The sequence below is a fragment of the Apus apus genome, chromosome 3, assembly GCF_020740795.1.
Source record: "Apus apus isolate bApuApu2 chromosome 3, bApuApu2.pri.cur, whole genome shotgun sequence".
In the NCBI taxonomy this organism is placed as follows: Eukaryota; Metazoa; Chordata; class Aves; order Apodiformes; family Apodidae; genus Apus; species Apus apus.
Genome location: NC_067284.1, coordinates 94,418,381 through 94,439,997, shown reverse-complemented (window position 1 = coordinate 94,439,997; position 21,617 = coordinate 94,418,381). Strand labels below are relative to the sequence as shown.

Sequence of the window (21,617 nt, the reverse complement as noted above, 5' to 3'; positions counted from 1 at the left end):
CATCTTCAAGAAGCAGTCTTACTACTATAGTAGCTAGCTATTTAAAACGGCTTAATTATTTTTCCTTATTTCATTCTGCATTTACTAAGTCTTGAAAGGCATTTTGTTTCAGAACTTAAAGTTGCATTGATTATTCTAACAGTAGCAGCTGTAGAATAAATGAGCGATAGCTATTTATGGTTGTTCATAAGGACTGGGAAGAAAAGGGGGCAAGATGATCTCTGTGTTGTTTGTTCTCCTTCATAATTTGTTGTTGTCATGGCTGAATTACTGTAAAGAAATATTAACCCTACTCCAAAAAGATGTTCACATTGTACATTATATGGAAGAGTCATATAAAGGGAACTCAACTCAGTTCTACTACAAATTTGTTTATGATGTTCTTACAGTTACTTCATGAGTACTGGATGGTACTGAGGGATCACGTGTCTGCTATTGATGAACTGGCGATGGCTACGGAACGGCTGAGGGTGCGTCATCCTGATGAGCCCAAGCCAAATCCACCAGTTCTCTACATCATAGAACCACATGAGGTAAAGTACTTGGCAGGAAATACAGATTTTATTGTGTAGGAGGTGAAAAAAACCAACACATGTATCTAGATCTAGGCATAAGCTCTATAATAAGCCTCTGTTTCCATTTCAGAAAACCTTGGTGGAGTAGAGAGTTCTTAGTTATTTCTACATTCAGTGTATGAGCCTTTTTCAGTTTCCTGACACGGTTCCAAAGACTGCTGTCCTTCCAGCAGCAGGTGAATGGCTCTGGGGCCTTTCTTTGCTACTGTTCAGTTTTCCAAGCTGGTGGAAAATGAGCTTGACCTGATTTCCCACCCATATTGCTACTTGCCATAGGGACCTAAAAAACAGCACTGAAAACCTAGGAGACAAATACTTCCAGTATTTTGGAATTTCTGAGCCACCTCTGAGACACTTTCTCTTCATTAAGATAGAGAAAATACTGAGTTTATTTAACATCTTAATATTTGTTTTTTGCACCAATAGAAATATATTTTCAATAGAAATATTTTGTGCTTTTTGTGTTTTTTTTAAGTAAGATTCAGCATTAGATAAAAGTACTTCCTTTCTTTCTGTAGGGAAATAGATATTTCATCTGTGTATTAAATAAATTATTAAAGTGGAGCACTTTGCTTAACACATGTTTAACAAAGTCTGAGATTTATTTATGTTTTTGCAACAATAAAAGACACACCCATTACTTTGGCCTTCATCCTTCTGGTGCTTGCCTCTTCTATCACTATTCTACTACTAATGACACCACTAACAACTGTAATTAATCTAAAAAGGAGTTAACTTGATGTTTCTATCTTTGTATAAGTTAAATGGAAAGTGAAAGCTTCTAAGAAGTGTAGAGAAAGTAATTGTTTCTTGCACAATATTTTGGAACCAGCAGTAGGGTCTACTACCTATTTGGCTGTAAGAAGACAGATGATAAATTGAATGAAATTTGAAAGAAGCTTTTACAAAATTCAGTTAAATTGGTTCATAGAATCATAGAATCCTAGGGGTTGGAAGGGACCTCGAAAGATCATCTAGTCCAACCCCCCTGCCAGAGCAGGGTCACCTAGAGTACATCACACAGGAAGGCATCCAGGCGGGTTTTGAATGTCTCCAGCGAAGGAGACTCCACAACCTCTCTGGGCAGCCTGTTCCAGTGCTCTGTCACTCTTACAGTAAAAAAATTTTTCCTGATATTCATCTTAAACCTCCTATGCTCCAACTTGTATCCATTACCCCTTGTCCTATCACTGGTCTTCACTGAAAAAAGCTTATCTCCATCGTCTTGACACTCACCCTTTACATATTTGTAAACATTGATGAGGTCCCCCCTCAGTCTCCTTTTCTCCAAACTAAAGAGACCCAGCTCCCTCAGCCTTTCCTCATAAGGGAGATGTTCCACTCCCTTAATCATCCTTGTGGCTCTGCGCTGGACTCTTTCAAGCACTTCCCTGTCCTTCTTGAACTGAGGGGCCCAGAACTGGACACAATATTCCAGATGTGGCCTCACCAATGCAGAATAGAGGGGGAGGAGAACCTCTCTTGACCTACTAACCACACCCTTTCTAATACACCCCAGGATGCCATTGGCCTTCTTAGCCACAAGGGCACACTGCTGACTCATGGTCATCCTCCTGTCTACCAGGACCCCCAGGTCCCTTTCACCTACACTGCTCTCCAGCAGGTCAGCCCCCAACCTGTACTGGTGCATGGCGTTTTTCTTCCCCAAATGCAAAACTCTACACTTGCTCTTGTTAAACTTCATCAGGTTTTTCCCCGCCCAAGTCTCCAGCCTGTCTAAGTCTCTCTGAATGGCAGCACAGCCTTCTGGTGTGTCAGCCACTCCTCCCAGCTTGGTGTCATCAGCAAACTTGCTGAGGGTACATTCTGTGCCCTCATCCAGGTCGTTGATGAAGATATTGAACAACACCGGTCCCAGTACCGACCCCTGAGGGACTCCACTAGTCACAGGCCTCCAACTAGATTCTGCCCCATTGACTACAACTCTCTGACTTCTTCCTTTCAACCAGTTCTTGATCCACCTCACTGCCTGATCATCAAACCCATACTTGATCAACTTATCTACAAGGATGCTGTGGGAGATGGTGTCAAATGCTTTACTGAAATCAAGATAGACCACATCTACCGATGGTTTTGTCTCTGGAAATAACCAATAATCTAAATAAAACAATAAAGAGCAACTTGTGTTCCTCCTGGGTTTCAGCCCATTCATAGTGCACATGGGTACATACTGGGAAGACAAAGGAAGAGATAATCAGTTTTACTTGGGGAGAAGCACATCTAAGATTTGTAGAATGAGCTGTTCCTCTGTCTGTCCCCAGGAAATCATGCAGTTGCATTTTGCCAAAAAATGAACTTAAGCCTTATTGTAAAACTTAACATTATTTATTTGATGCTGTTTCCATAGGTAGAGCAAAATCGAGTGAAGCTTTTGAATGACAAGGCAGTTGCCAAATCACAGCTTCAAAAGAAATTAGGACAACTTCTGTATCTCACTAATTTGGAGAAAGTAAGGTTTACAGTTCCTTGGTCTTTACCAAAGTGATATATTCTGTTTATCTAGTAGAGGAAACATACCAGTATTTTATTTAAAACTCACATTTTTAAGAAAATGTATTTTCTGTAAAGATCCATTACATGTTGAAATACAGTGTGTTGTTCTTTGTGTTACTTCGTAGTAAAAGTGTTTATGACATTCTAAATGTTGGCTATTTGCTTAATTACAGTTAAACTATAAACTAGTTTTAGATGGTTAAAGATTCCATTAAAAGTAACTGAGCATTGTTTATGAGAAGCCTTGTAATGTTATGTATATCTCTATGTACCCTTGCTGTTTTACAAAGGGCTTACCTTCTTAAACAGAAAGACAAGTAGGTCTGTAAAAAAATAACCAAAACCCCCCATGTATGTTATTTTAATAGTAGTGCTCAAGAAAGTCCAATTATGATGAAGTAAACATAATTAAGCATGATGAAGTATATTTAAGTGTTTTTACAACAATGTAAAACTGATAGAAAATATGAAGTGTTTCATGTTTGAAGCTTGTATTTTACCAGGTTTTTTTCAAAGCCGTAGTGGAGATGCAGATGCCATCTGAAGGACTGAAGTATGAACAGTGCTCCTTTTACTTACCATAAATTAATTTTTTTTTAACTCCTCAAGATAGATTTATTATTGAATGATGATTTTTAATTTGCTCACTTTTTAATTACTTCATTATTCATTTTTTCTAAAAGCTTGTTTTAATTATAGAGTAAATATAGAATATATTTTTCTTTGTTGAAACACAGTTTACATTTGTTTTAGTCTCAGGATAAAACTACTGGGGGAGTTAACCCAGAACCATGTCCAATCTGTGCACGTCAGCTGGGAAAACAGGTAAGATATTTAGTGAGCAGCTTTTGTTTTTAGAACTTTTTTACCTAGATCTGAGTTAGTTGTGTGTCAAACTTTCAACATCTGATTTAAATTAACATTGTATTGGAACAGGGGAAATAAGCCCCTTCCTGTAATGCACCAACCAGCCTCTCCCCTAAAATAACATCTTGCTCAGATGCAAGCAACTCTACTGCCTTTAGCTGTTGACATCAGTACTTAATTGTTTTGGCCGAAGTGTTCCAAGAATGTGTCATGCTGATTTTTTTATAACTCTGAAGTTTTCCTTTCATGCATTTCTCAGAAAAATTTCTTCACCATTTATAAGCTAGTAGAATTAAGAAATAGATAAGCTTCTGTAGTATACTACTGTGTTTTACTGTAACTGCTCTTATTGATAAGTTTTTTTTCTTCTAAATAAAGGGATATTAGCTACTTAAAAAGTAGTAAAAGCCAACAGAATAAAGACTGACATTCTGGATTTACTTCCCTACCACTTAACCTTCTGAACTGCAGGAGTTGAAATATAAGTGAGATTTAATCAAAACTATCTATATCCTGCAGTACAAAGCCATAGTTTATACTTCACTTACCATGCATTAGGTATAAACATGAGAGGACTCCTGTACAGTCAAACTAAATTGGGTCATTTTTTAGGGTAGCTATTTTAAGGTGTTTTAGCTTCTCTTAGCTCTATAGACGGGTGTAAGCGTAAACCAGTGTCTTCCTGGTAGCTGTCATTATGCTTCATCTCTGAGATGGAGAAGCTCACTGAAAGGAAAAACAGTCTTTTCTTTAAATTTGACCGACTTGAGATGATAGTAGCCATCATGTTACAAGGAACTTTTAAAATGCTTTGCATCCCATTTCTGCATAATTGAAAGAACATGACAGAGCCTAAAAGACCTTCCACTTGATAATCAGTGGTTTAGTCAATTCCCTCTGCTACTTGGACCCATGAAAACGTTTGTTTTTTTACCCTCTTAGAATGGCCTATATAACAGAATAGTACAGATAAAGACCCTATTTGTAGGTGCAAAAGCATTGATTTACAAATGACTTCTCTGCTGAGGAAGCTCACAGCTGACACACAGATGTTCTAGACCCTCAAAGGATGGACAGCTTGTGCAATGCAATCTCTTGTTTCTAATGCATTCTGTCAAAAAAAAAAAAAAAAAGATTGTTCTTCTCTCATTCAAAATCCATTTTCTTCTTAAATCCAAAGATGTTGTCTAGGACTTAACAGTATGTAAAAATTAAAGCACTTTCTTTAGGACTTTATTAAAAAAGACTGATATAGTATGAATGTAGAGATAAAGACTTTTACAGAAGGTCAATACAAATGTTTGTGTAATTTTTTAAAAAATGTAAATACTTAATACTGTGTATTTAACCTTTGCATTAAGAATGATCATTCAGAGAAATGAAAGACTTATGTCTTTCTTTGAGTTTAAATTGGGAAAATGCAAAAAATTAACAACAAATGCAGAGAACTGCTGTGAATCATGAATCTTTCTGTGCTGGAAGACTTTGTAACTGGAGTACTAAAAATTCTAGAATTCTTTGATTTTAATCAATTTCCTGAAAATAACATTTCTGTGAACATGTAATTTATCAGGTATTGGTACACTGTTTCTTTTGCATTGATCTGAAACTGGTACTGTGTTGTGTTTTTTTTCATTCTCTGTAGTGGGCAGTGCTGACATGTGGACATTGTTTTTGTAATGAGTGTGTAGCTATCATCATAGAACAGTACAGTGTTGGCAGCCGCCGGAGCTCAATTAAGTGTGCCATTTGCAGGCAGACAACATCTCATAAGGAAATATCTTATGTCTTCACTGCAGAAACTGCAAATCAGGAGGATGATATTCCTGTAAAGGTACGCTGCTAGTGTAAGCTTTGTGGCCAAAACTCTCAGCAGTGCCCATTCGTTGTGTTTTGTTGCATGCTGCATTTAGGCAGACAAATCTACCATATAGTTTTATGGTATAGAAGGTTCACTTTTAGAATTAGTTTAGTTTACAAGAGATATTGTTATTTTTCTATTGAAATGGACATTATGTATATAGTCCTTTCTTGTAGTATAATGAATGCTTTTGCATCCTTCCTCAGGAAAGGATACACACTTTCCTGTCAAGTAAAAGGTTTTTTGGGTTGGTTTTCCTAATGACAGAAATTAATGAACCACTAGGCACAAGCACGTAGGAATTCAGTCCTGATTGCACTGTTATATCTACTTTTCTTGGTAACAGAGGGTTTTCATTGGGTTGAAGGCAATTGTGGAGGAAGAAAAAGCATCTCCAGGAGTCTTTAGCAATATGGACACATATGTGGTGCATAGGTACATTTTTGCTTTGCATGAGTCTGTTACAGAATAGTGTTAAACCAAAACCCATGGTTAGTGCTGTTGTGGAAAAAATAGAGAATTCTGGACTAAAATGCCAAGGTTAAAGACTAATACTGGTAATATTTTTATCTAGGTGATACTGCTATCTTTAGTTAAAATATTGTTAAAATACAGCTGGACATGCCAATCATAGTTTTGATCTAGTTAGTATAGTTAAAAGTAATAACAAAATGTCAACAGAGTTCCATGGTATCTGTGCAAGTCTCCTTCAACCTTGTGGGTATACTAGGGTTGCTGGCCTGTACTGAAGACAATGCTACTATGTTCACACTACTTGTCAGTCTTCCTGGACAATTGGAATTCCATTTTATGAGTATAAGCTTCCTAACTCAACTTATTTGAAGTAGTTGACAGCATGGGGCACCAGAGGGAGTAAACAGGCTATTTTTTTTGAAGTGCCAGTTTTATTAGGACCTCACTTCATACTTGGTTTTTAAAATATTATTTCCCCAGAGTGTAGAAATTTTGCCCTTTTTCTAACAAGAAAATTTCAAATACATTTCATAAATTATGTTAAAATAAATAGAATAACTGATCTTCATAAACAAAACACAGGAACATGTCATCTACTGTCCTGTGTAAAGGGTAGTATTGTTTTCTTGAAGTATTTCAGCACCAAAAACTTCAGGCAAAGCAGAAACATGAATTCTGTGTGAATTTGGATGTCATGTTGAGCAAAGCTCTCTCTTATTTCACAAAAAATCAACAATTTATATTGTAGCTTCATTGTAAATACTATCAAAATGAGCAGCCTTATTAAAAAACTCTACCTCATATTCCTTCGAGGATAGTTAACAAAGGATAACTACCTTACTATGGTTTCTATAGAGTACGGAGGTTAAGATCACTATCTCGCAGTATATATGTGAAAAAATGTGTGATTTATTCCGTTTTTATATTTCATCTGAACTTTCTCAGTCCCTCTGGTCTCTTTCAGCTTCTTTATTTTACTTCTGCTGTGTCACACACATCTTGGTATAATGATGCCAGCACTAGCCATCCCAAGTTATTGCCTTAGATGTGAAAGAACTGCTGGAAATGGGAGTGTTTTATACTGAGAAATTACTGGCATCCCTGCATGTTTTGGTTCTGTAAAAGCTTCCACTGTCTGGCTAGTATTGCAGTGGGTATTGCCAGCCTTTCGTCTGAGACAGAAATTGTTTGTTAGAGGGTAGTTTTTCTCCTAAATTGTACTGTTCCATAACTATTAGAGCTAGCTAATATGTTTATAAATACTTACCTGGATTTCAACAAAATTATGAACGTGAGGTATATGGGTAATGAGTAGGGTCATGTCTTTTTTAAGACAGACTGAAAAACCAAGAACTTACAATAGCAAGGGTCCAGCTTTCAGTTTAATCTCTCCATAAATGCTGAGAACAAAATTGAATTTTTTTTGTGTGCTGTGAACCAAAACTTCAGTAAATTGTTAGTTCAATAAGTCAAATATAGTTTATCTAATATCATGGAAGTGGAGGGATGGATAACTTTGCACACATACTCTTTTTAAAACTGGAACAAAAAGACTGTAGCCACTTTGATCATTGTGCTCTTTTCTTCACTGTAGTTTCTCTGACTGATCTTGTTCAAAGTCATATTTGTAACACCTGAGTCACAGGAAATCTGAAGGGTAGAAAGATCAACATCAGTGGCTAAAGCTACTGTATCTTATAGCAGGAGAAAATAGGACCTATGGTAAGGTCCAAAAAAAAGTTGTCAAGGAAAAGCAGGTTAGCAAGAATTGCCATCATTGATTTACAGATGAATGGTATCAGAAAAGAAAATAAATTACCCTGGATTAACAGGAAATACCAGAACTCCTAATTCAAGGTAGTTGTGATGGATGGGTGGCTGCTGTAGGGCTGCAAATGTGGGATTCTTGCTGATTGTAACACGTACTGACATAAGCGTTTGTAATTGCCTATCTGACTTTTGGAAACAGTGTTAATGTCTACCAGGTGCAAGAGAGATGTCATGAAAATAGCTGGTTTCCTTCTATGTCTATGACACAGAGTCGGAATCACTATGGAAGACGCTGGGAAATAAAATGGTACTGCTCATTGCAGCCTTTGGTAAAACAGTTTGCAGAAAGTCTCTTACATGTATTTCTGGAGCATTTGTTTAGCTTCATAACATATGAATGATCAAGCAGCCCAACATCAGTTCCCAACTTGTGCTTACACTTCTGACATCGTTCCCTGCCAATTCTGCAAGCAGCATAACTTCAGTAAATTTGATCTGTCATTGTAGCAAGCCAACATAGTTAATTCAATGTTCAGAGGACAGGTGCAGACAGAAATAAAACAATATTTGTCCAGCTGAATCTACTGCAGCTTGAAATTACTGTGCATGTAAGAACTAGTAAGGAAATTAAATAAGGGATTCTTAAAAAAACACATTAGGTAAAATTTCTATAATGCAAAGTACATACTGAAGAAAGCAGAGTTACTGAAGGAAGTAGAGAGAGTTTTTAAAGAGCTGATCTCAGAAGTTTGGTGTTGCCAGAGTGAGAAACAAAAGCAATAGATAGAACATTTGGGTAGGTTTTTTCATTGGCAGTTTTCAAGAGGTATGACATTAAATGTGCATTTGGAAGATTTATTTGAAGATTGTGCCAGTAAGTTAAATCTCAGGAGGCCTGGCATAATTGGTGCAACTGCACTGCTTGGGCTATCCATTCTGCCTCATGCAGACCAGAGGGGTGTATCTGTGTGGTGCATCATTTGTCCATGTCCTGTGTAACACATCACTGACCCCATGGCTGTGCCTTACAAGGGAAGTATAAAAGCAGTTCAGTAGTACCTAACCTGCCCTTCCTCCAGGTTGCTAATTTTTAAGTCTGTGTAAAATACGTAGGAGTCCTATTATAACATTATTTAATAAAACAATTAACATGGAAGGTGTTATTTAATATCCTACTTTACTAATGCTGTTCTTTGACTTTTCAAAGGGAAGTCACTCCACCAAAGTGGAAGCTGTGGTCCGAACACTGAAGAAAATTCAGTTTAAAGATCCAGGAGCTAAATCCTTAGTTTTCTCAACGGTATAAATCACCTTCTTTACGTCTTGTCTTTGAGTGTGTGTGTGTTTAAATCGGTCATACTATTTTCAGGAATTAGTTTAGCTACCAAAATGTTGAATCACTCTGTACAGCTACTTGATTGTTTTGAGAATTTGTAGGGCGATTCATGTAACTGGGACATGAACAATGATTGTAGTCAACAGATGTAAGAGCTTGTTTCTTTAAAGGGCAAATGCTTAGATTTAAATGGGAGCATTAGTAATTGTAGATATTGTTAAATGTAACATCCAGATATTTTTTATACATTGTAAAACTGCTTTTGTGATGGCTACAAATTTCTTTTATTCAAGCTGATCTTTTTAATTACATTTCTTAATTTAGTTTTGTGAAAGATTCAGTCCCTGGCACACAAATCTTTTTACTTATTCTTTTTTCCCCCTTTTTAATAATTGCAAATACTACTATTTGGAAAAGCCTTTTTGTCTTCTCTTTCTTAGAAAAGTTAATTAGTATATTTTAGTTGTCGTTCCTGTTTGTAATGTTGAGTTACTTGTTTGGGTTTTGTTTTTTTTACAGTGGCAAGATGTGTTGGACATAATTTCAAAAGCTTTGTGTGACAACAACATGATTTTTTCTCAGATCAATGGAATTAGTAAATTTCAGGTACGTGGAGGTTATTTTTCTTAAAATTATTTCCAGTGGGGAAGTTTACAGTTCATAGAAGTTAATTTGATCCTTTTACTTTATTGCTTCGAGAAACTGAAAGAGCAGCAAATTTGTTTGAAAGAAGCTTTGATCTTTAACTCATTAATTCTGAAAATCACAATCACAAAAAGCCACAGTTTAAAGCCTTTGGAGAGCAACAGTACATTGACTTGTGAGAAAGAAGCGTTGACAGGGATGTTAAGGATGAGACACAGCGATCAATACTGCAAAAAGTTCTTGCCTTCCTGCTCACTGTCAAGTAGCTGTTCTGGGATGACAGGTCTTGGATCAGTCAGTCAGGCTGCAAGATTGTCATTGTGGGGTCTGCAGCAGCTGCTGTAACTTCTTGAAGGTATCCCCCCTACTCTTTATTGAGGAACTTTTGTGACACTGCTGTGATGTTTGCCTTTTAGGAAAATCTCTCTGCATTTAAATATGACCCCAACATCAATATTTTGCTGCTGCCCCTTCACACTGGTTCCAATGGACTAAACATCATCGAAGCAACTCACGTTCTGCTTGTGGAACCCATTCTGAATCCTGCACATGAGCTACAGGCTATTGGCAGAGTACATCGTATTGGCCAAACAAAGTAAGAGTTAAAACTACATTGAGTGGTTTAGATATGGTCCAGAATAGAACTGCATACTGTAATCAGAATAAATCTAGTTCTCTGAATTCAGTTTTGGGGATGAGGGTATTCACAGGAATCCTATTTTTAAAGATGATCATATAAGGGAAAGAAAGATTAAAATAAAAAAAGTTTGCTGAAAATACATAACGTGTATTTTAGGGAGTTCTCTTGTGCTATGGCAGTAAGATGCAACAGCAAATGGCACTTGGGCATTTAGGAAAAGTGTAGGCTCTTGAGTCCAAAATCCTGAAAAATCTTGTTAACTGCTGCCCTATTTTATATGTGCCGTTGATACCTTACTTTTTAATGCTGAAGTTCTGCTTGTAAGCATGTCTAGAAATGTCTTGGCTTTGCAGGTCTGAGCAACTCACCATTTATGTCATATGTGGCTAAGTTCAGGCACAGTCCTAGTTTCCTTGAGACGCTCCTTCTAGCTGGTCAAGTTCTTCAAAGTTTTTTTGTGGTTTTTTGGTTGATTGGTTTGCTTTTATCCTAAAAGAAAGTTAAAGCACTTTTTAGAACTTAATAGTTTTAAAATTACAGTTCTGCACCCCTGTCTAGATCTTTTTGAAGACACTAATAAGTTTGCACATCTTTTGTTTGTTCCAATGCTGTAGATTTTACATGGCTAGTACTGAAAACAAAGGTTTTGGAAAGTTTGTCCTGAAGGGAGAAGATGTATATTTTTTCCTTAGGTTTCATGTCACTTGAAAAAATAATTTAAAAACCCTGAACATAAAGAAGAAAAAGCGCTGAAAATCAATTCTGGAGTAACAATATTCTAGAATAATATTGGGTTTTGTGTTTTGGAAACAGAGACAAAGTGAGAAGACATGAATGTGAAAGAATGATGATGAACAGGTGGATATTTGGTTGATAGAGATTTTTTAATTAACTGTAAGACTGACTGATTGCAACAGCCTGCGTTGTAATTTTACATGGTGCTGGCACTAAGGATCTGGCAAAAACCTTGCAATAAAACCAGCAAGAATGTGTGCTGAACTTCTTAAAAATAAGACTCCAGCGAGGCTTATTTGGAAATGGGCTGTGTTGAAGTACAATAAGCATAAGGGAATACTCTGTTTAGTTTCACTGGTGCAGCTATTACCCAGTTCCGTTGAGTTCTTACTTCTCTTTTTTTGGGTAGACCTTTGCCTATGAATCACAAAGTATTTCCCCAGAATTCCTCTGCATAATGTTACCTGCCAAAGTTTCAACTGAAGATTTGAAAACCATCCAAGCACTTTCAAGAGTTCATGTCTTGAAAAATGTTTATATTGGGAAGCCTGGAGTGATTTTTCATTTATATATTTGGAGCTGACTCTTTTTCATTTTACTTTGTCATGCCTGATGTTTCTTTTTTGTGTATTACAGCTTTTCTTTTGAAATTTTGTTTTGTAAGTGGAGTTCTCATGTTTATTGACATTTTGTTTTTTATATTTTACCAGTATTTACAGCTTTGTATTTACTGACTACAATTACTGACATTTTTTTAAAAAATACAGTATTTTCAATCTTCAAGAACATTATTGCTAAAGCTCTGGAAATGAGCTTTAATTACCCATCACACTGAGCTCTGTCTCTTGGGCTGACTTGTGGCAGTGCAGTATAAACATTCTGTATAATCAGTGAGCCAAAGTTACTTCTTGAAATGACAGGCTAGGCTCTTGAGGACTGTTTGTTTATAGCATGGACACAAAAAGCAGAACTTTACTCAGCATCTGCTTTAGAATTTTAGTTAATACAGCTTATATTCATTTAGTGTGTGATACAGCCAGGTGGAAGCATGTGCTCTGAGAGACAGTAACAATCCTTAAATGTCCATGGAAATTGCTAATCCTTTTGTAATATTTGTCTTAAAATACAGAGGTCTTTTTTCAGCAATATTACAATAATATGCGACAAAAATGTGGTCTTGAATTTTGACAGTAACAGCCTAACTTCTGCTCACTTCTGATCTTGTTTTCTTTTTCTAAACACATTCAGACCTACCATTGTTCATAGGTTCCTGATAAAAGCAACAATAGAAGAGAGAATGCAGACTATGCTGAAAACTGTAGATAGAAGGTATGTGATGTATGTTTTTAAAACATAATTATTGCACTGAAAATTAAAAAGCAGATCTAAACCATACTTTTATTAGTTAGGTATGCATACTTACACATAAACTTCAGCTGGTCTACTTGAAATTGTTTTGATTGACCAAAAAGCTTGAAGACTTGAAACATTTTAATGTGGTTCCAGTAAATTGAAGCTTAAGGTATTTGTAATTCACTGAAGAATATTTTTTGTTACATTTGGTATATTTTATGAAATAAAATGAATTAATGAATTAATAAATTATGTGTTATGATTTATCTTACCTATTTCCATTAGTATAAAAGCATTGCAATTAATGTAGTAATACTAAGACTGCCACTGGAGTAGCAGCATATGTTATAAGGTCTAATACAGGACATTAATTTATTGTTTCAGTTTGGTGTCATGCTGGTTGGTTTTGCAGTCAATGCAAGAGTTGTCCAGATGCTAGCTCAGAAGTCAGTCTGGTGTGCAGACACAATTAAGAGTTAGCAGTTTTCACTGTGTTTATCTTCTCAAAATCTACATGCATTGATGGACTGGGAGTGGGATGAAAGTGCTATTTCTATTCTTTATGCAGAAAGTATAAGAGGTTTGTACCTCTTTAACTCTATTGTATGCACATAAAAATCTAGGATGAGATCTTAGTTTAAGAAGGTTAGTTATTTTCCTTTTTTTTTTTGGCTGCTACAAAATTTGAGACTAAAAATGTACGTGTGTCTTTGCCTGTAGTTACTAAGGACTTTAAGCTTTGGCTTTGAAAACAATTATTTTACATGTGTGTAAAGTAGCACTTCTTTTGCATATAAAATTCAGATAAATACACAGTGGTTGAATTATCCCAGTGAGGGCTAAAGTTTTAAAAGTAATATCAAACCTTACAGTTGGAAGCTGAATCCATCTCTTAAATGTTAAGAGGGCAAAGCGGATTATCCCATGTTCTGCTGCCTCTGCGGTGTTCTGTATGGACTACTGTTAGGAACTGTAGATGGATTTTTTTCTCTTACTTAGAATGTGCAAGGAAAGTAGCTGATCCATGTACATATTTTCACTGACAGAAAGTGTGTTTTCCTGCTGAGCTTTAGAGCTGAACCATTACTGATTCTGAACAGAGTTGTCTGTCTTCAGTGCGTACAGCTTGTATGTACTTCAGTTGATTCCTGCTCTAATGTCTTTATGCGTTTTTTCCCCACAGCCACACGAGCTCTTCCATGAAACAGTCAGAAGCCTCAGTTCTGACAGTGGCAGATCTGGCTGACCTTTTTACAGAGGAAACTGAAGAACTTGAGTGAAAACACTAGCCTAGTGAAATCAGAAAGTACCTGACCTAATAAGCACCGGTATTTAACCCACTTGATCTGTCATTCCTGTAAACATCATCTAATATTTGACTGTAACAGAGCTGTTGGAAAATGAGAAGTCTTAATCATTAGTTTTAGTCTGTGGTGAAGTACTTAGCAGCACACACTTCTGATGGCACTGGATAAAACTTGCACTTTGCACATTACACAAAAACATGGATTTTATTCCCAAAGAGCAGTTGAGCTGGATGCTGAAACTGAAATCTTGGACCCTTGATTGAGAGGATTTTTACCGTCAGGTTTGATTGGCTAGTAGCTCAGTCTGAGAGCAAAATTATGTGGGTGGTTGGGTGGGAAAAGGAAGCAGAAAAAACACAAATTAATTTTTTTATTGTACAAAGAATTGTTAGAAAGAATTACTGTAAATTAATATTCTTCTAGAAAGGGCTTGTTAGCATTTAATGCAGAGTTACTGAATGACTTATTGGTAACACTTTAAATGACTACTCTTTACTAATAATTTGGATATTTGTATTAGACTTTTAGATATTCATAATGACTCGTGACAGTTAAAAATTTCATTGTTAATGCTTACTGCAAAGTGATTATAATTAAATTATGCCTTTTGTATGTATGTTGGTCTGGTAATCAGTTAGATTCTTGAACTTACTGTACATGTTTTCATTTATTCTTGAAGCCATGACTAATTTAGTGCTTTGTTTAAGTAAAAAGTAATGTGTTTGTTACAGAACCTTTAAAAAATTAATTGGTTAAGCTGCTGATCACTTTATAATAATTTGCTGCTTGTGTACATTTTTTTGCCCTGATTTTTTTCTCTAGTTCTCCCTGAAGATGCAACAATCTGAATATTCAAAATCAGTCAAATTAAGGTAGGCAGTAATTACTAGGCACCTATTCGGAGTTAGATAATCAGCAGAGAGAGATGAAACTTGTGAAACTTCATCCTCAGATATGTGTGATGACTCTGCCCCATCTCTGTTGACAGTAGAGAGATTAGAAGACCAATCTAGGCTAACTTTTAGACTGCAGAAAGTAGACAAGATAAATTTTAAGCCTTTTGGCATAGGTTATGGATACACATTAACATAACGTGTCTGGAGTTATTACAGAAGCAAGTTCAGTTATCCAGTTGATGTGAAACACAATTTTGTGTTTAAGAGACAAATGTATATGCATAAGTGTCAGACTACTTCCCTCAAATTACAGTATTTATTGTTTCAGATTTTCGAGTATTTTAGAAGTGTCACCAGAGGTTGAATCTGAGTCCTTAAAAAAATCTCACCTTAGAATATTTTGTCTAATCATGTCTGCTAAATAGATTAACTGTGTAGTTATTAAGCTTCTTGAGCTCTCTCTTGAAACAGACTACATTTTACTTGCACCGTTTGGGTATTAAGCCTATCTGCATGGCAGACAACTTTTCCACTGCTGACAACACACATGAATAGAATTTACATTAATAATATTGTATAAAGAAGTGGGGTTTTTTTGTATTTATAGTCTGTTATCCTTCTGGACTAATTAGGTATTTTGTTCTAAAGACTATTTTAGTAAATTAACAGACAGCGTATCTTTATTTCCCATATTTGTAATATGTATAAACTCTTATTTATATATTTTGTTTTGGAGATTACAGATTTTTTGCAGATTACAGTTTGCAGCAAGGGAAATAAATAGATAGTAGACTTTTTTTAAGTTAGATGGATCAAACTGTTTGTACAGATACTGTGACATCTCCATCCTTGAATGTACTGGGAACTCAGATGACCCTGAGCAACCTGATCCAGATTCAAAGTTGGCCCTGCCTTGAGTGGTGTGTTGGACCAGATGACCTCCATGGATCCTATCCAGCCTAAATTGTTCTACAGTGTACTGGAGATCATGTTGTACAGACACTCCAGGAACTCTGAAGGAAGCAACATCCAGTTTCCTCTTTGTCCTCAGAGAATTTTAATATTTTACAATGTAATGTGAGTGAACAAGGAGCTCCTGTTCACTCTTAGAAATTACATATCTATGTCAAAAAAATCTGGAAACAAATAGTGTTTACATTTTAAGTAACTAGATGTGGGAATAGCAGTTGTCAGTGAATGTGAAGAAAGAGGAGACTGAAAAATACCTGTTATGAGGGGTTTCCCAAGCTCTTCAAGGTTTTGGCTTATTTCTATAAAGACAGTAGTTTATTGATTATTTACAAAAATGTGGCTTTTGGATTCCTAACCAAATGCACAGCTTCTCATCAAGCAGTGCATGAGTCTGTAGTCCCGACTTTTTTTTTTTTTCATGCTCACATAACAGCATGGAATGCCAGAGATGTGGTTCTAGGTGCTCTTCTGACTGCCCTGGAGTACCCAGACTGTGGGATGAGCAGGTTCATGGTGTGTGGCTGAAGGGCAGAGTTCAAATGGTTGTAGTGAATGGGGCTACATCTGGCTGGTGACCGGTCACCAGTGGTGTTCCTCAGGTCTCACTTCTAGGGTAAGTTCTGTTCAATATATTTATAAAAGATCTGGATGCAGGAGTTGAATACACCATTAGGAAGTTCACTGATGATACCAAAGTGGGATGTGCTGCTGACTCTCTTGAGGGACAGGAGGCCTTGTAGAGGGATCTAGATCAGTTTAGGCATTGGGCTGTGATTAATGGGAAGGAATTCAACAATTCGAAATTCTGCTCCTAAGACAGAGTAATGCTGAGCATTAACTGGGGAAAGTGTGGCTAGAGAGCAGCCCTGCAGAAAGGGATCTTGGGGTGCTGGCTGACAGCAGGCTCAGTGTGAGTTAGTAGCATTCCCTGGAAGCCAGGAGGGCAAACTGCATCCTGGGGACCATCAAACAGCATCAGCAGCTGGCCGAAAGAGGAGATAATCCTATTGTTATCGGGATCATTATTGGCATTTGTGTGGCCTGACCTTGATGCAGCTCTAGGCCCCAAAATGTAAGAAGGATGTTCAGGTCCTTGAGTGCATCCAGAGAAGGGTTCAAAGCTGTGCCAGGAGAGGTGTAGACTGGACATGAGGAAACATTGCTTTTCTGATAGGGTGGTCAAACACTGAAACATGCTTTCTAGATGGGTGATCGATGCCCCAACCCCATCAGTGTCTGAGGCATATGGACAATGCCCTTAATAACATGCTTTAACCTGGTTAGCCCTGAATTGGTCAAGTGGTTGGACTAGATGATGGCTGTTGGTCTCTTCCAACAGAAATAGTCTCTTCTATTCTATGAGAGAACGGCATTTAAAACACCAAGGTGCATTCAACCATTTTAAATTGCTTGTTCTGCACTAATAGAGCACATGTGTATATTCATAGATATATTCAGCTTGTCACTTGGGACAACCAAATACTTACTATTAAGATTGCATATCGGAATAGGGCCACAGCTCCACTAAGTACTTAATATGCATTTATTAAAAAAAAAACCAAAACACAACAACTTTGGGGTACATTGATAAGGAATACATTTTCTAGAAAATTGACAAAGCCATTGTATTTGACATATTTTCACTTCTTCAACTGTGTCATTTTTTGTTTTCCTTATCCCCCACATACGGTTGACTTGGTTTCTGTGCTGTACTGGAAGCTTTGAAGCAGCACTAGAACAAATGGTGAGGGAACAGAGGTCACATTTGACTGAAGTGATGAGCACCTACGTTTACATCATCAAATGGGAGGTCTGCTTAAGCAATGTGGAAGTCAACTAGAGTCTTTTTTTGCGAGGGGATTATTTTTGTGTAATTTCCAGACATTACTATATTGGGCTGTGGAGCGATAATTCCTGGAAATGCCTCTTCTATTTCCCCTTTGGCAACCCAGGCCCTGTGAATGGGAAGTCTTGGTTGCAAAAAGTTTCTGATCTCCTGTTTGTTAACATAAAGGCCATTTCCTGCTCACTAAAGGACATTTGCTCACAAAATGACAAATAATGATACTAATTCTTCCTTCTCCCATGTAAATAAATGCACATTTATATTTTAAGAGTGCATTCAGCAGGTGCAAGCAGCAGAATTGGTTTCTATTCCAGCTTTTCCCAAAATACTGAAAAGTAAACAAAAGCAGTACAGGTGTAAAGCTAACAGCTCCTCCCTACAATGTTGGGTTTTTTTGTTTGTTTGTGGGTTCTTTTAATGAGGCACTTTTAAAATATGTACACTCTTAATTCTGCACCAGATACACCTGAATATGACATGAGATCTTCCACAGTGCACTACCACTCCCTTAAATGCATGCCACCTTCATAGTGTTAACCTTCAAATACCACAGAGAGCATGCTGCATGTCTAGTCCACACAGGAGGGGGACCAGCAGAAAGGAAAGTACATACATGTGGTTTTTGACTTCTGCAAAGCCCTAGTAAAGCGATGTAGGACTTTGTGGAAATTATTATACTGTGCTAACTGCTACCACTATTGTTAGGTCCTGAAAGCAGATCTGATGAAAAGACATTCTGACCTACAGCTCCTCATACAGAGGTAGAAAGCCCTGAGCATTTCACAACCAGCCAGAAAAGCGATGGAGTGACTGTCTCTGTGTCCTGTTGATCCATTCGTACCTGCTGCTGCTGTTGCACAGCCTGTAGTGGAGCTGGAACCTGTACTGGAGCTGGAGCAGACAGGAAGAAGATTGGGGGAAAGTTTAGAGGAACAGCTGTAAATTCTTCCTCTGTGTGCCATTTTGCTGATTTTCTGGTGGGAGGAATGAGTCACTGATAGGAGCAATGAATAAACAAAGGGTGTAAGATTCTAAGCCTAACCTATTCATTGCAGCTTAATGTTTATCTAAATGCAGTGGCACATTTTGTGTGTTTGCAATTTGAGATTATCATCATTTTCGTACTGAAATCTTGGATATGGATATAGAGGGCTTTGCAGCAGTTAAGCAAATGGGAATATTGAAAGGTTGTACCCCTGTGATTCGTGCTTTAATGTGCACCTAAGAAGAGTCACAGGACTCCCTAAGCAAGTTTATGCTGTGGATTTGTGAAGGATAACAGTTCAAACTCGTAAGATACAAAATTATAGAGCTCCCTGAAACAAACTGGCAAGTTTTACTTAATAAGGGAAAGGTAGTTAATCACATTTGCTGTACATGCACAAGTGTCTCTGAAGAGGCAAGACAGTGGACTTGGTAATTGCCACTTGGGAAGTTCTGCACAGAGCAAACTTCCATGTCAGCAGAGGGGGTGATAGAAATGAGGCTACACGAGTCCTGTTGTGCAGGGAAACAGAGTGCTGAGAAGTCTTGCCAAAGGTGTTGGTCTGCTATGTCAGAAGAGGGCTGTGTCACAGACAGTTGTGGGAATTTCCCCTTTTGCATACTGTAATCATTGGGCATCTTGTAAGCAGAGATGTTCTGTGAAGTTTCTACAATGCTTAAGATGTACTTCCTTCATCAGCAAGCTATCACTATTCAAAAGAACTTTCCTGTTTTCTCTGGGGAGCATGTATTTCTTTTTTGTTAGTCATTCTTAACAAAGTCGAGTGCCTCTGAATCATTTACAGCTCTCATTAAAATCTTCCAAAGTAGATGTGAAGGACATAAAAAACCAAAGAGATAAACAAAGTGGGTGAAGTGGGAGAGGTTTTACTTCTGCCTAGTAAAGGGCACACTCTGCTGCTGCTGGAGCACAAGAGAAAAATGTACTAGTGGGAGTTTGGTAGGGCTTTGATCTGATCCTGTCCTAGGGGAATGGACTCTAAGCTAGGTAGAAAAGGCTTTCTGAGTCTCCACTGACTCTGCACTGCAGGAATCCTGTTGTTGGGTGCAGGACACCATTTGGTCGTTTTTTGAGGCACTTGTTTCTGTGGAGGGGCTTTAAAGCCCAAATGCATGACCCAGGACTTCAAGTCTCGAGAGATTCTTTCACCTTCCATTGAACTGAATAGAATTCCACCTTCTACTCCCACCACAGAAGCAGCTGGAAGGACAAAGAGAGAGGTCTTCAGAGATACCCTGACTTAGAACTGCAGAGAGAAGTTTGATACAGACTGTGCTTTGCAGCATGTTTGCTGTTTTACTGGCTGCTTCTGTGCTGATTTTTTTAACTTCAGCAGAAGGTGCTGACACGGGAGAGGGTGAGTTGAGTATTTTTCTTGAAGAAAATAACCATTGTAGATTACTGTAAAAGGGTATATCCATACAAAAGCTGTAGCGACACAGAAACTCTGTAGGCAAGGTTCCTAACATAGGCTTTTGTCAGGTAATTGTCAGCTTTAAAACCTGATGTTAAATCAAAATTTATCATAGCTATGTAATAACAGAAGGCAGTGAGTGCTTCCTGGTGTCATACTGTTGTACAGTGGGAAGTACAATAATTTTAGACAGTACCAAAACAAAATTTCTTTTGTAACCTCTATATTAGTTTTCTACTTTAACTTTGTTGCTTACAAAAAGATAGCTAGAGCCTTTGTAAGGTTTTAAATCTAAATAGATGCAGATTAAAAATAAAATGGTCAGTTGCCTTAGGGCCAGCTGTGCCAGTTCCTCATTTATTCGTGTTATTATTTGGTTACTATAATAACATTACATTTTAAAATAATTTGCAAATTAATCTTGATATAGGTCCTTCAATTAAGTACACTTAAATTTTTACTTTTTTCAAATACTGTTTTATTAATTAAATTACTATAAAGTCTATAAATTACCTACTTTTTGATAGAAAATGTTTATATATATATGTAAATATACATATAAACAAGTGCTTTGTCAGATATTTGCAAGCAATTTGATGTCTCCTAATTTAATTAGAGATTTCAGTGTGGAAACAGAGAATAACTGAATTGTTCTAGTTAATAGAATGGTGAAACTAATCAGCTTTTCTAGTGGCAAGGTAATGACTTTTAGAAAGCAACATATGGTAGAGAAAAAAGCAGTTTTATATTGTGTTCCAAAACTGAAATTCATGGGTGATGAGCCAAGGAAGTATTTTGATTACCTGATCTGTTTCCTTGCATTTTATAGACACTGTAATTTCAGTGAAATAATTTATCTAGAAAGTAGCAAAACTAAGTTTTTGTTTGGAAATAGTCAGGGATGGATAAATGTACAACTTAATGTTCCTTTGGTCTCTGAATAAATTAACATTCCTGTCAATAGTGCTTCTTTTGCATTCATAATTTGCTGTCAGAATTCCATCATACTGTCTCTGTAAGGTTCACAGCTATTTCAAAGTATTTGTGAACACAAATGTTTGTCTTATATTGCCCTGCTACTGAAAGTATACTGATTGTTGCAATAGTCATTAAATATCCTTCCTCTTATGTCTTTCTGGTTTGTGGAAAAACAGTTGGTGCCTCTTCTGAGAGACAGTCCTTAATGATTTGTGCTCCTAATCATTTTCCTCAGTATGTCACTGAATTGCCTGATAGATGTTGCCTGTTAAATAGATACTAGTAAATAGGAATGCTCTGCATGTGTAAGTAATTGTTATTCAAAGCTGCAATTGCAGTATGTGGAAAAGCCTAGGGATCCATAATTATTCTTTTCATTGTGGTTGGTTGAACCCAGACCCAACCCCCCTGTGTTCTGGAAACAGCAC

General features: G+C 37.0%; 1 protein-coding gene across 10 annotated transcripts in view; it reads left to right on the top strand.

Moving 5' to 3' along the window:
- The window catches only part of SHPRH (SNF2 histone linker PHD RING helicase), a 57,175-nt gene extending 35,836 nt beyond the window's left edge, over positions 1–21,339 (top strand). For 3 of the 10 annotated variants that reach the window (XM_051613419.1, XM_051613420.1, XM_051613425.1), the window contains 10 exons: positions 390–533; positions 2,944–3,045; positions 3,843–3,914; positions 5,602–5,790; positions 8,277–8,368; positions 9,274–9,361; positions 9,917–10,003; positions 10,459–10,637; positions 12,666–12,746; positions 13,954–21,339. In XM_051613419.1, the coding sequence (XP_051469379.1) occupies positions 390–533; positions 2,944–3,045; positions 3,843–3,914; positions 5,602–5,790; positions 8,277–8,368; positions 9,274–9,361; positions 9,917–10,003; positions 10,459–10,637; positions 12,666–12,746; positions 13,954–14,050 (1,131 nt within the window). In that variant the 3' untranslated portion in view covers positions 14,051–21,339. Of the gene's footprint in view, positions 1–389; positions 534–2,943; positions 3,046–3,842; positions 3,915–5,601; positions 5,791–8,260; positions 8,369–9,268; positions 9,362–9,916; positions 10,004–10,458; positions 10,638–12,665; positions 12,747–13,953 lie in introns of those variants that run through there. The other 7 variants (XR_007888897.1, XR_007888896.1, XM_051613421.1 and 4 more) reach the window with 7 other exon arrangements.
- The last annotated feature ends 278 nt before the right edge of the window (positions 21,340–21,617 follow it).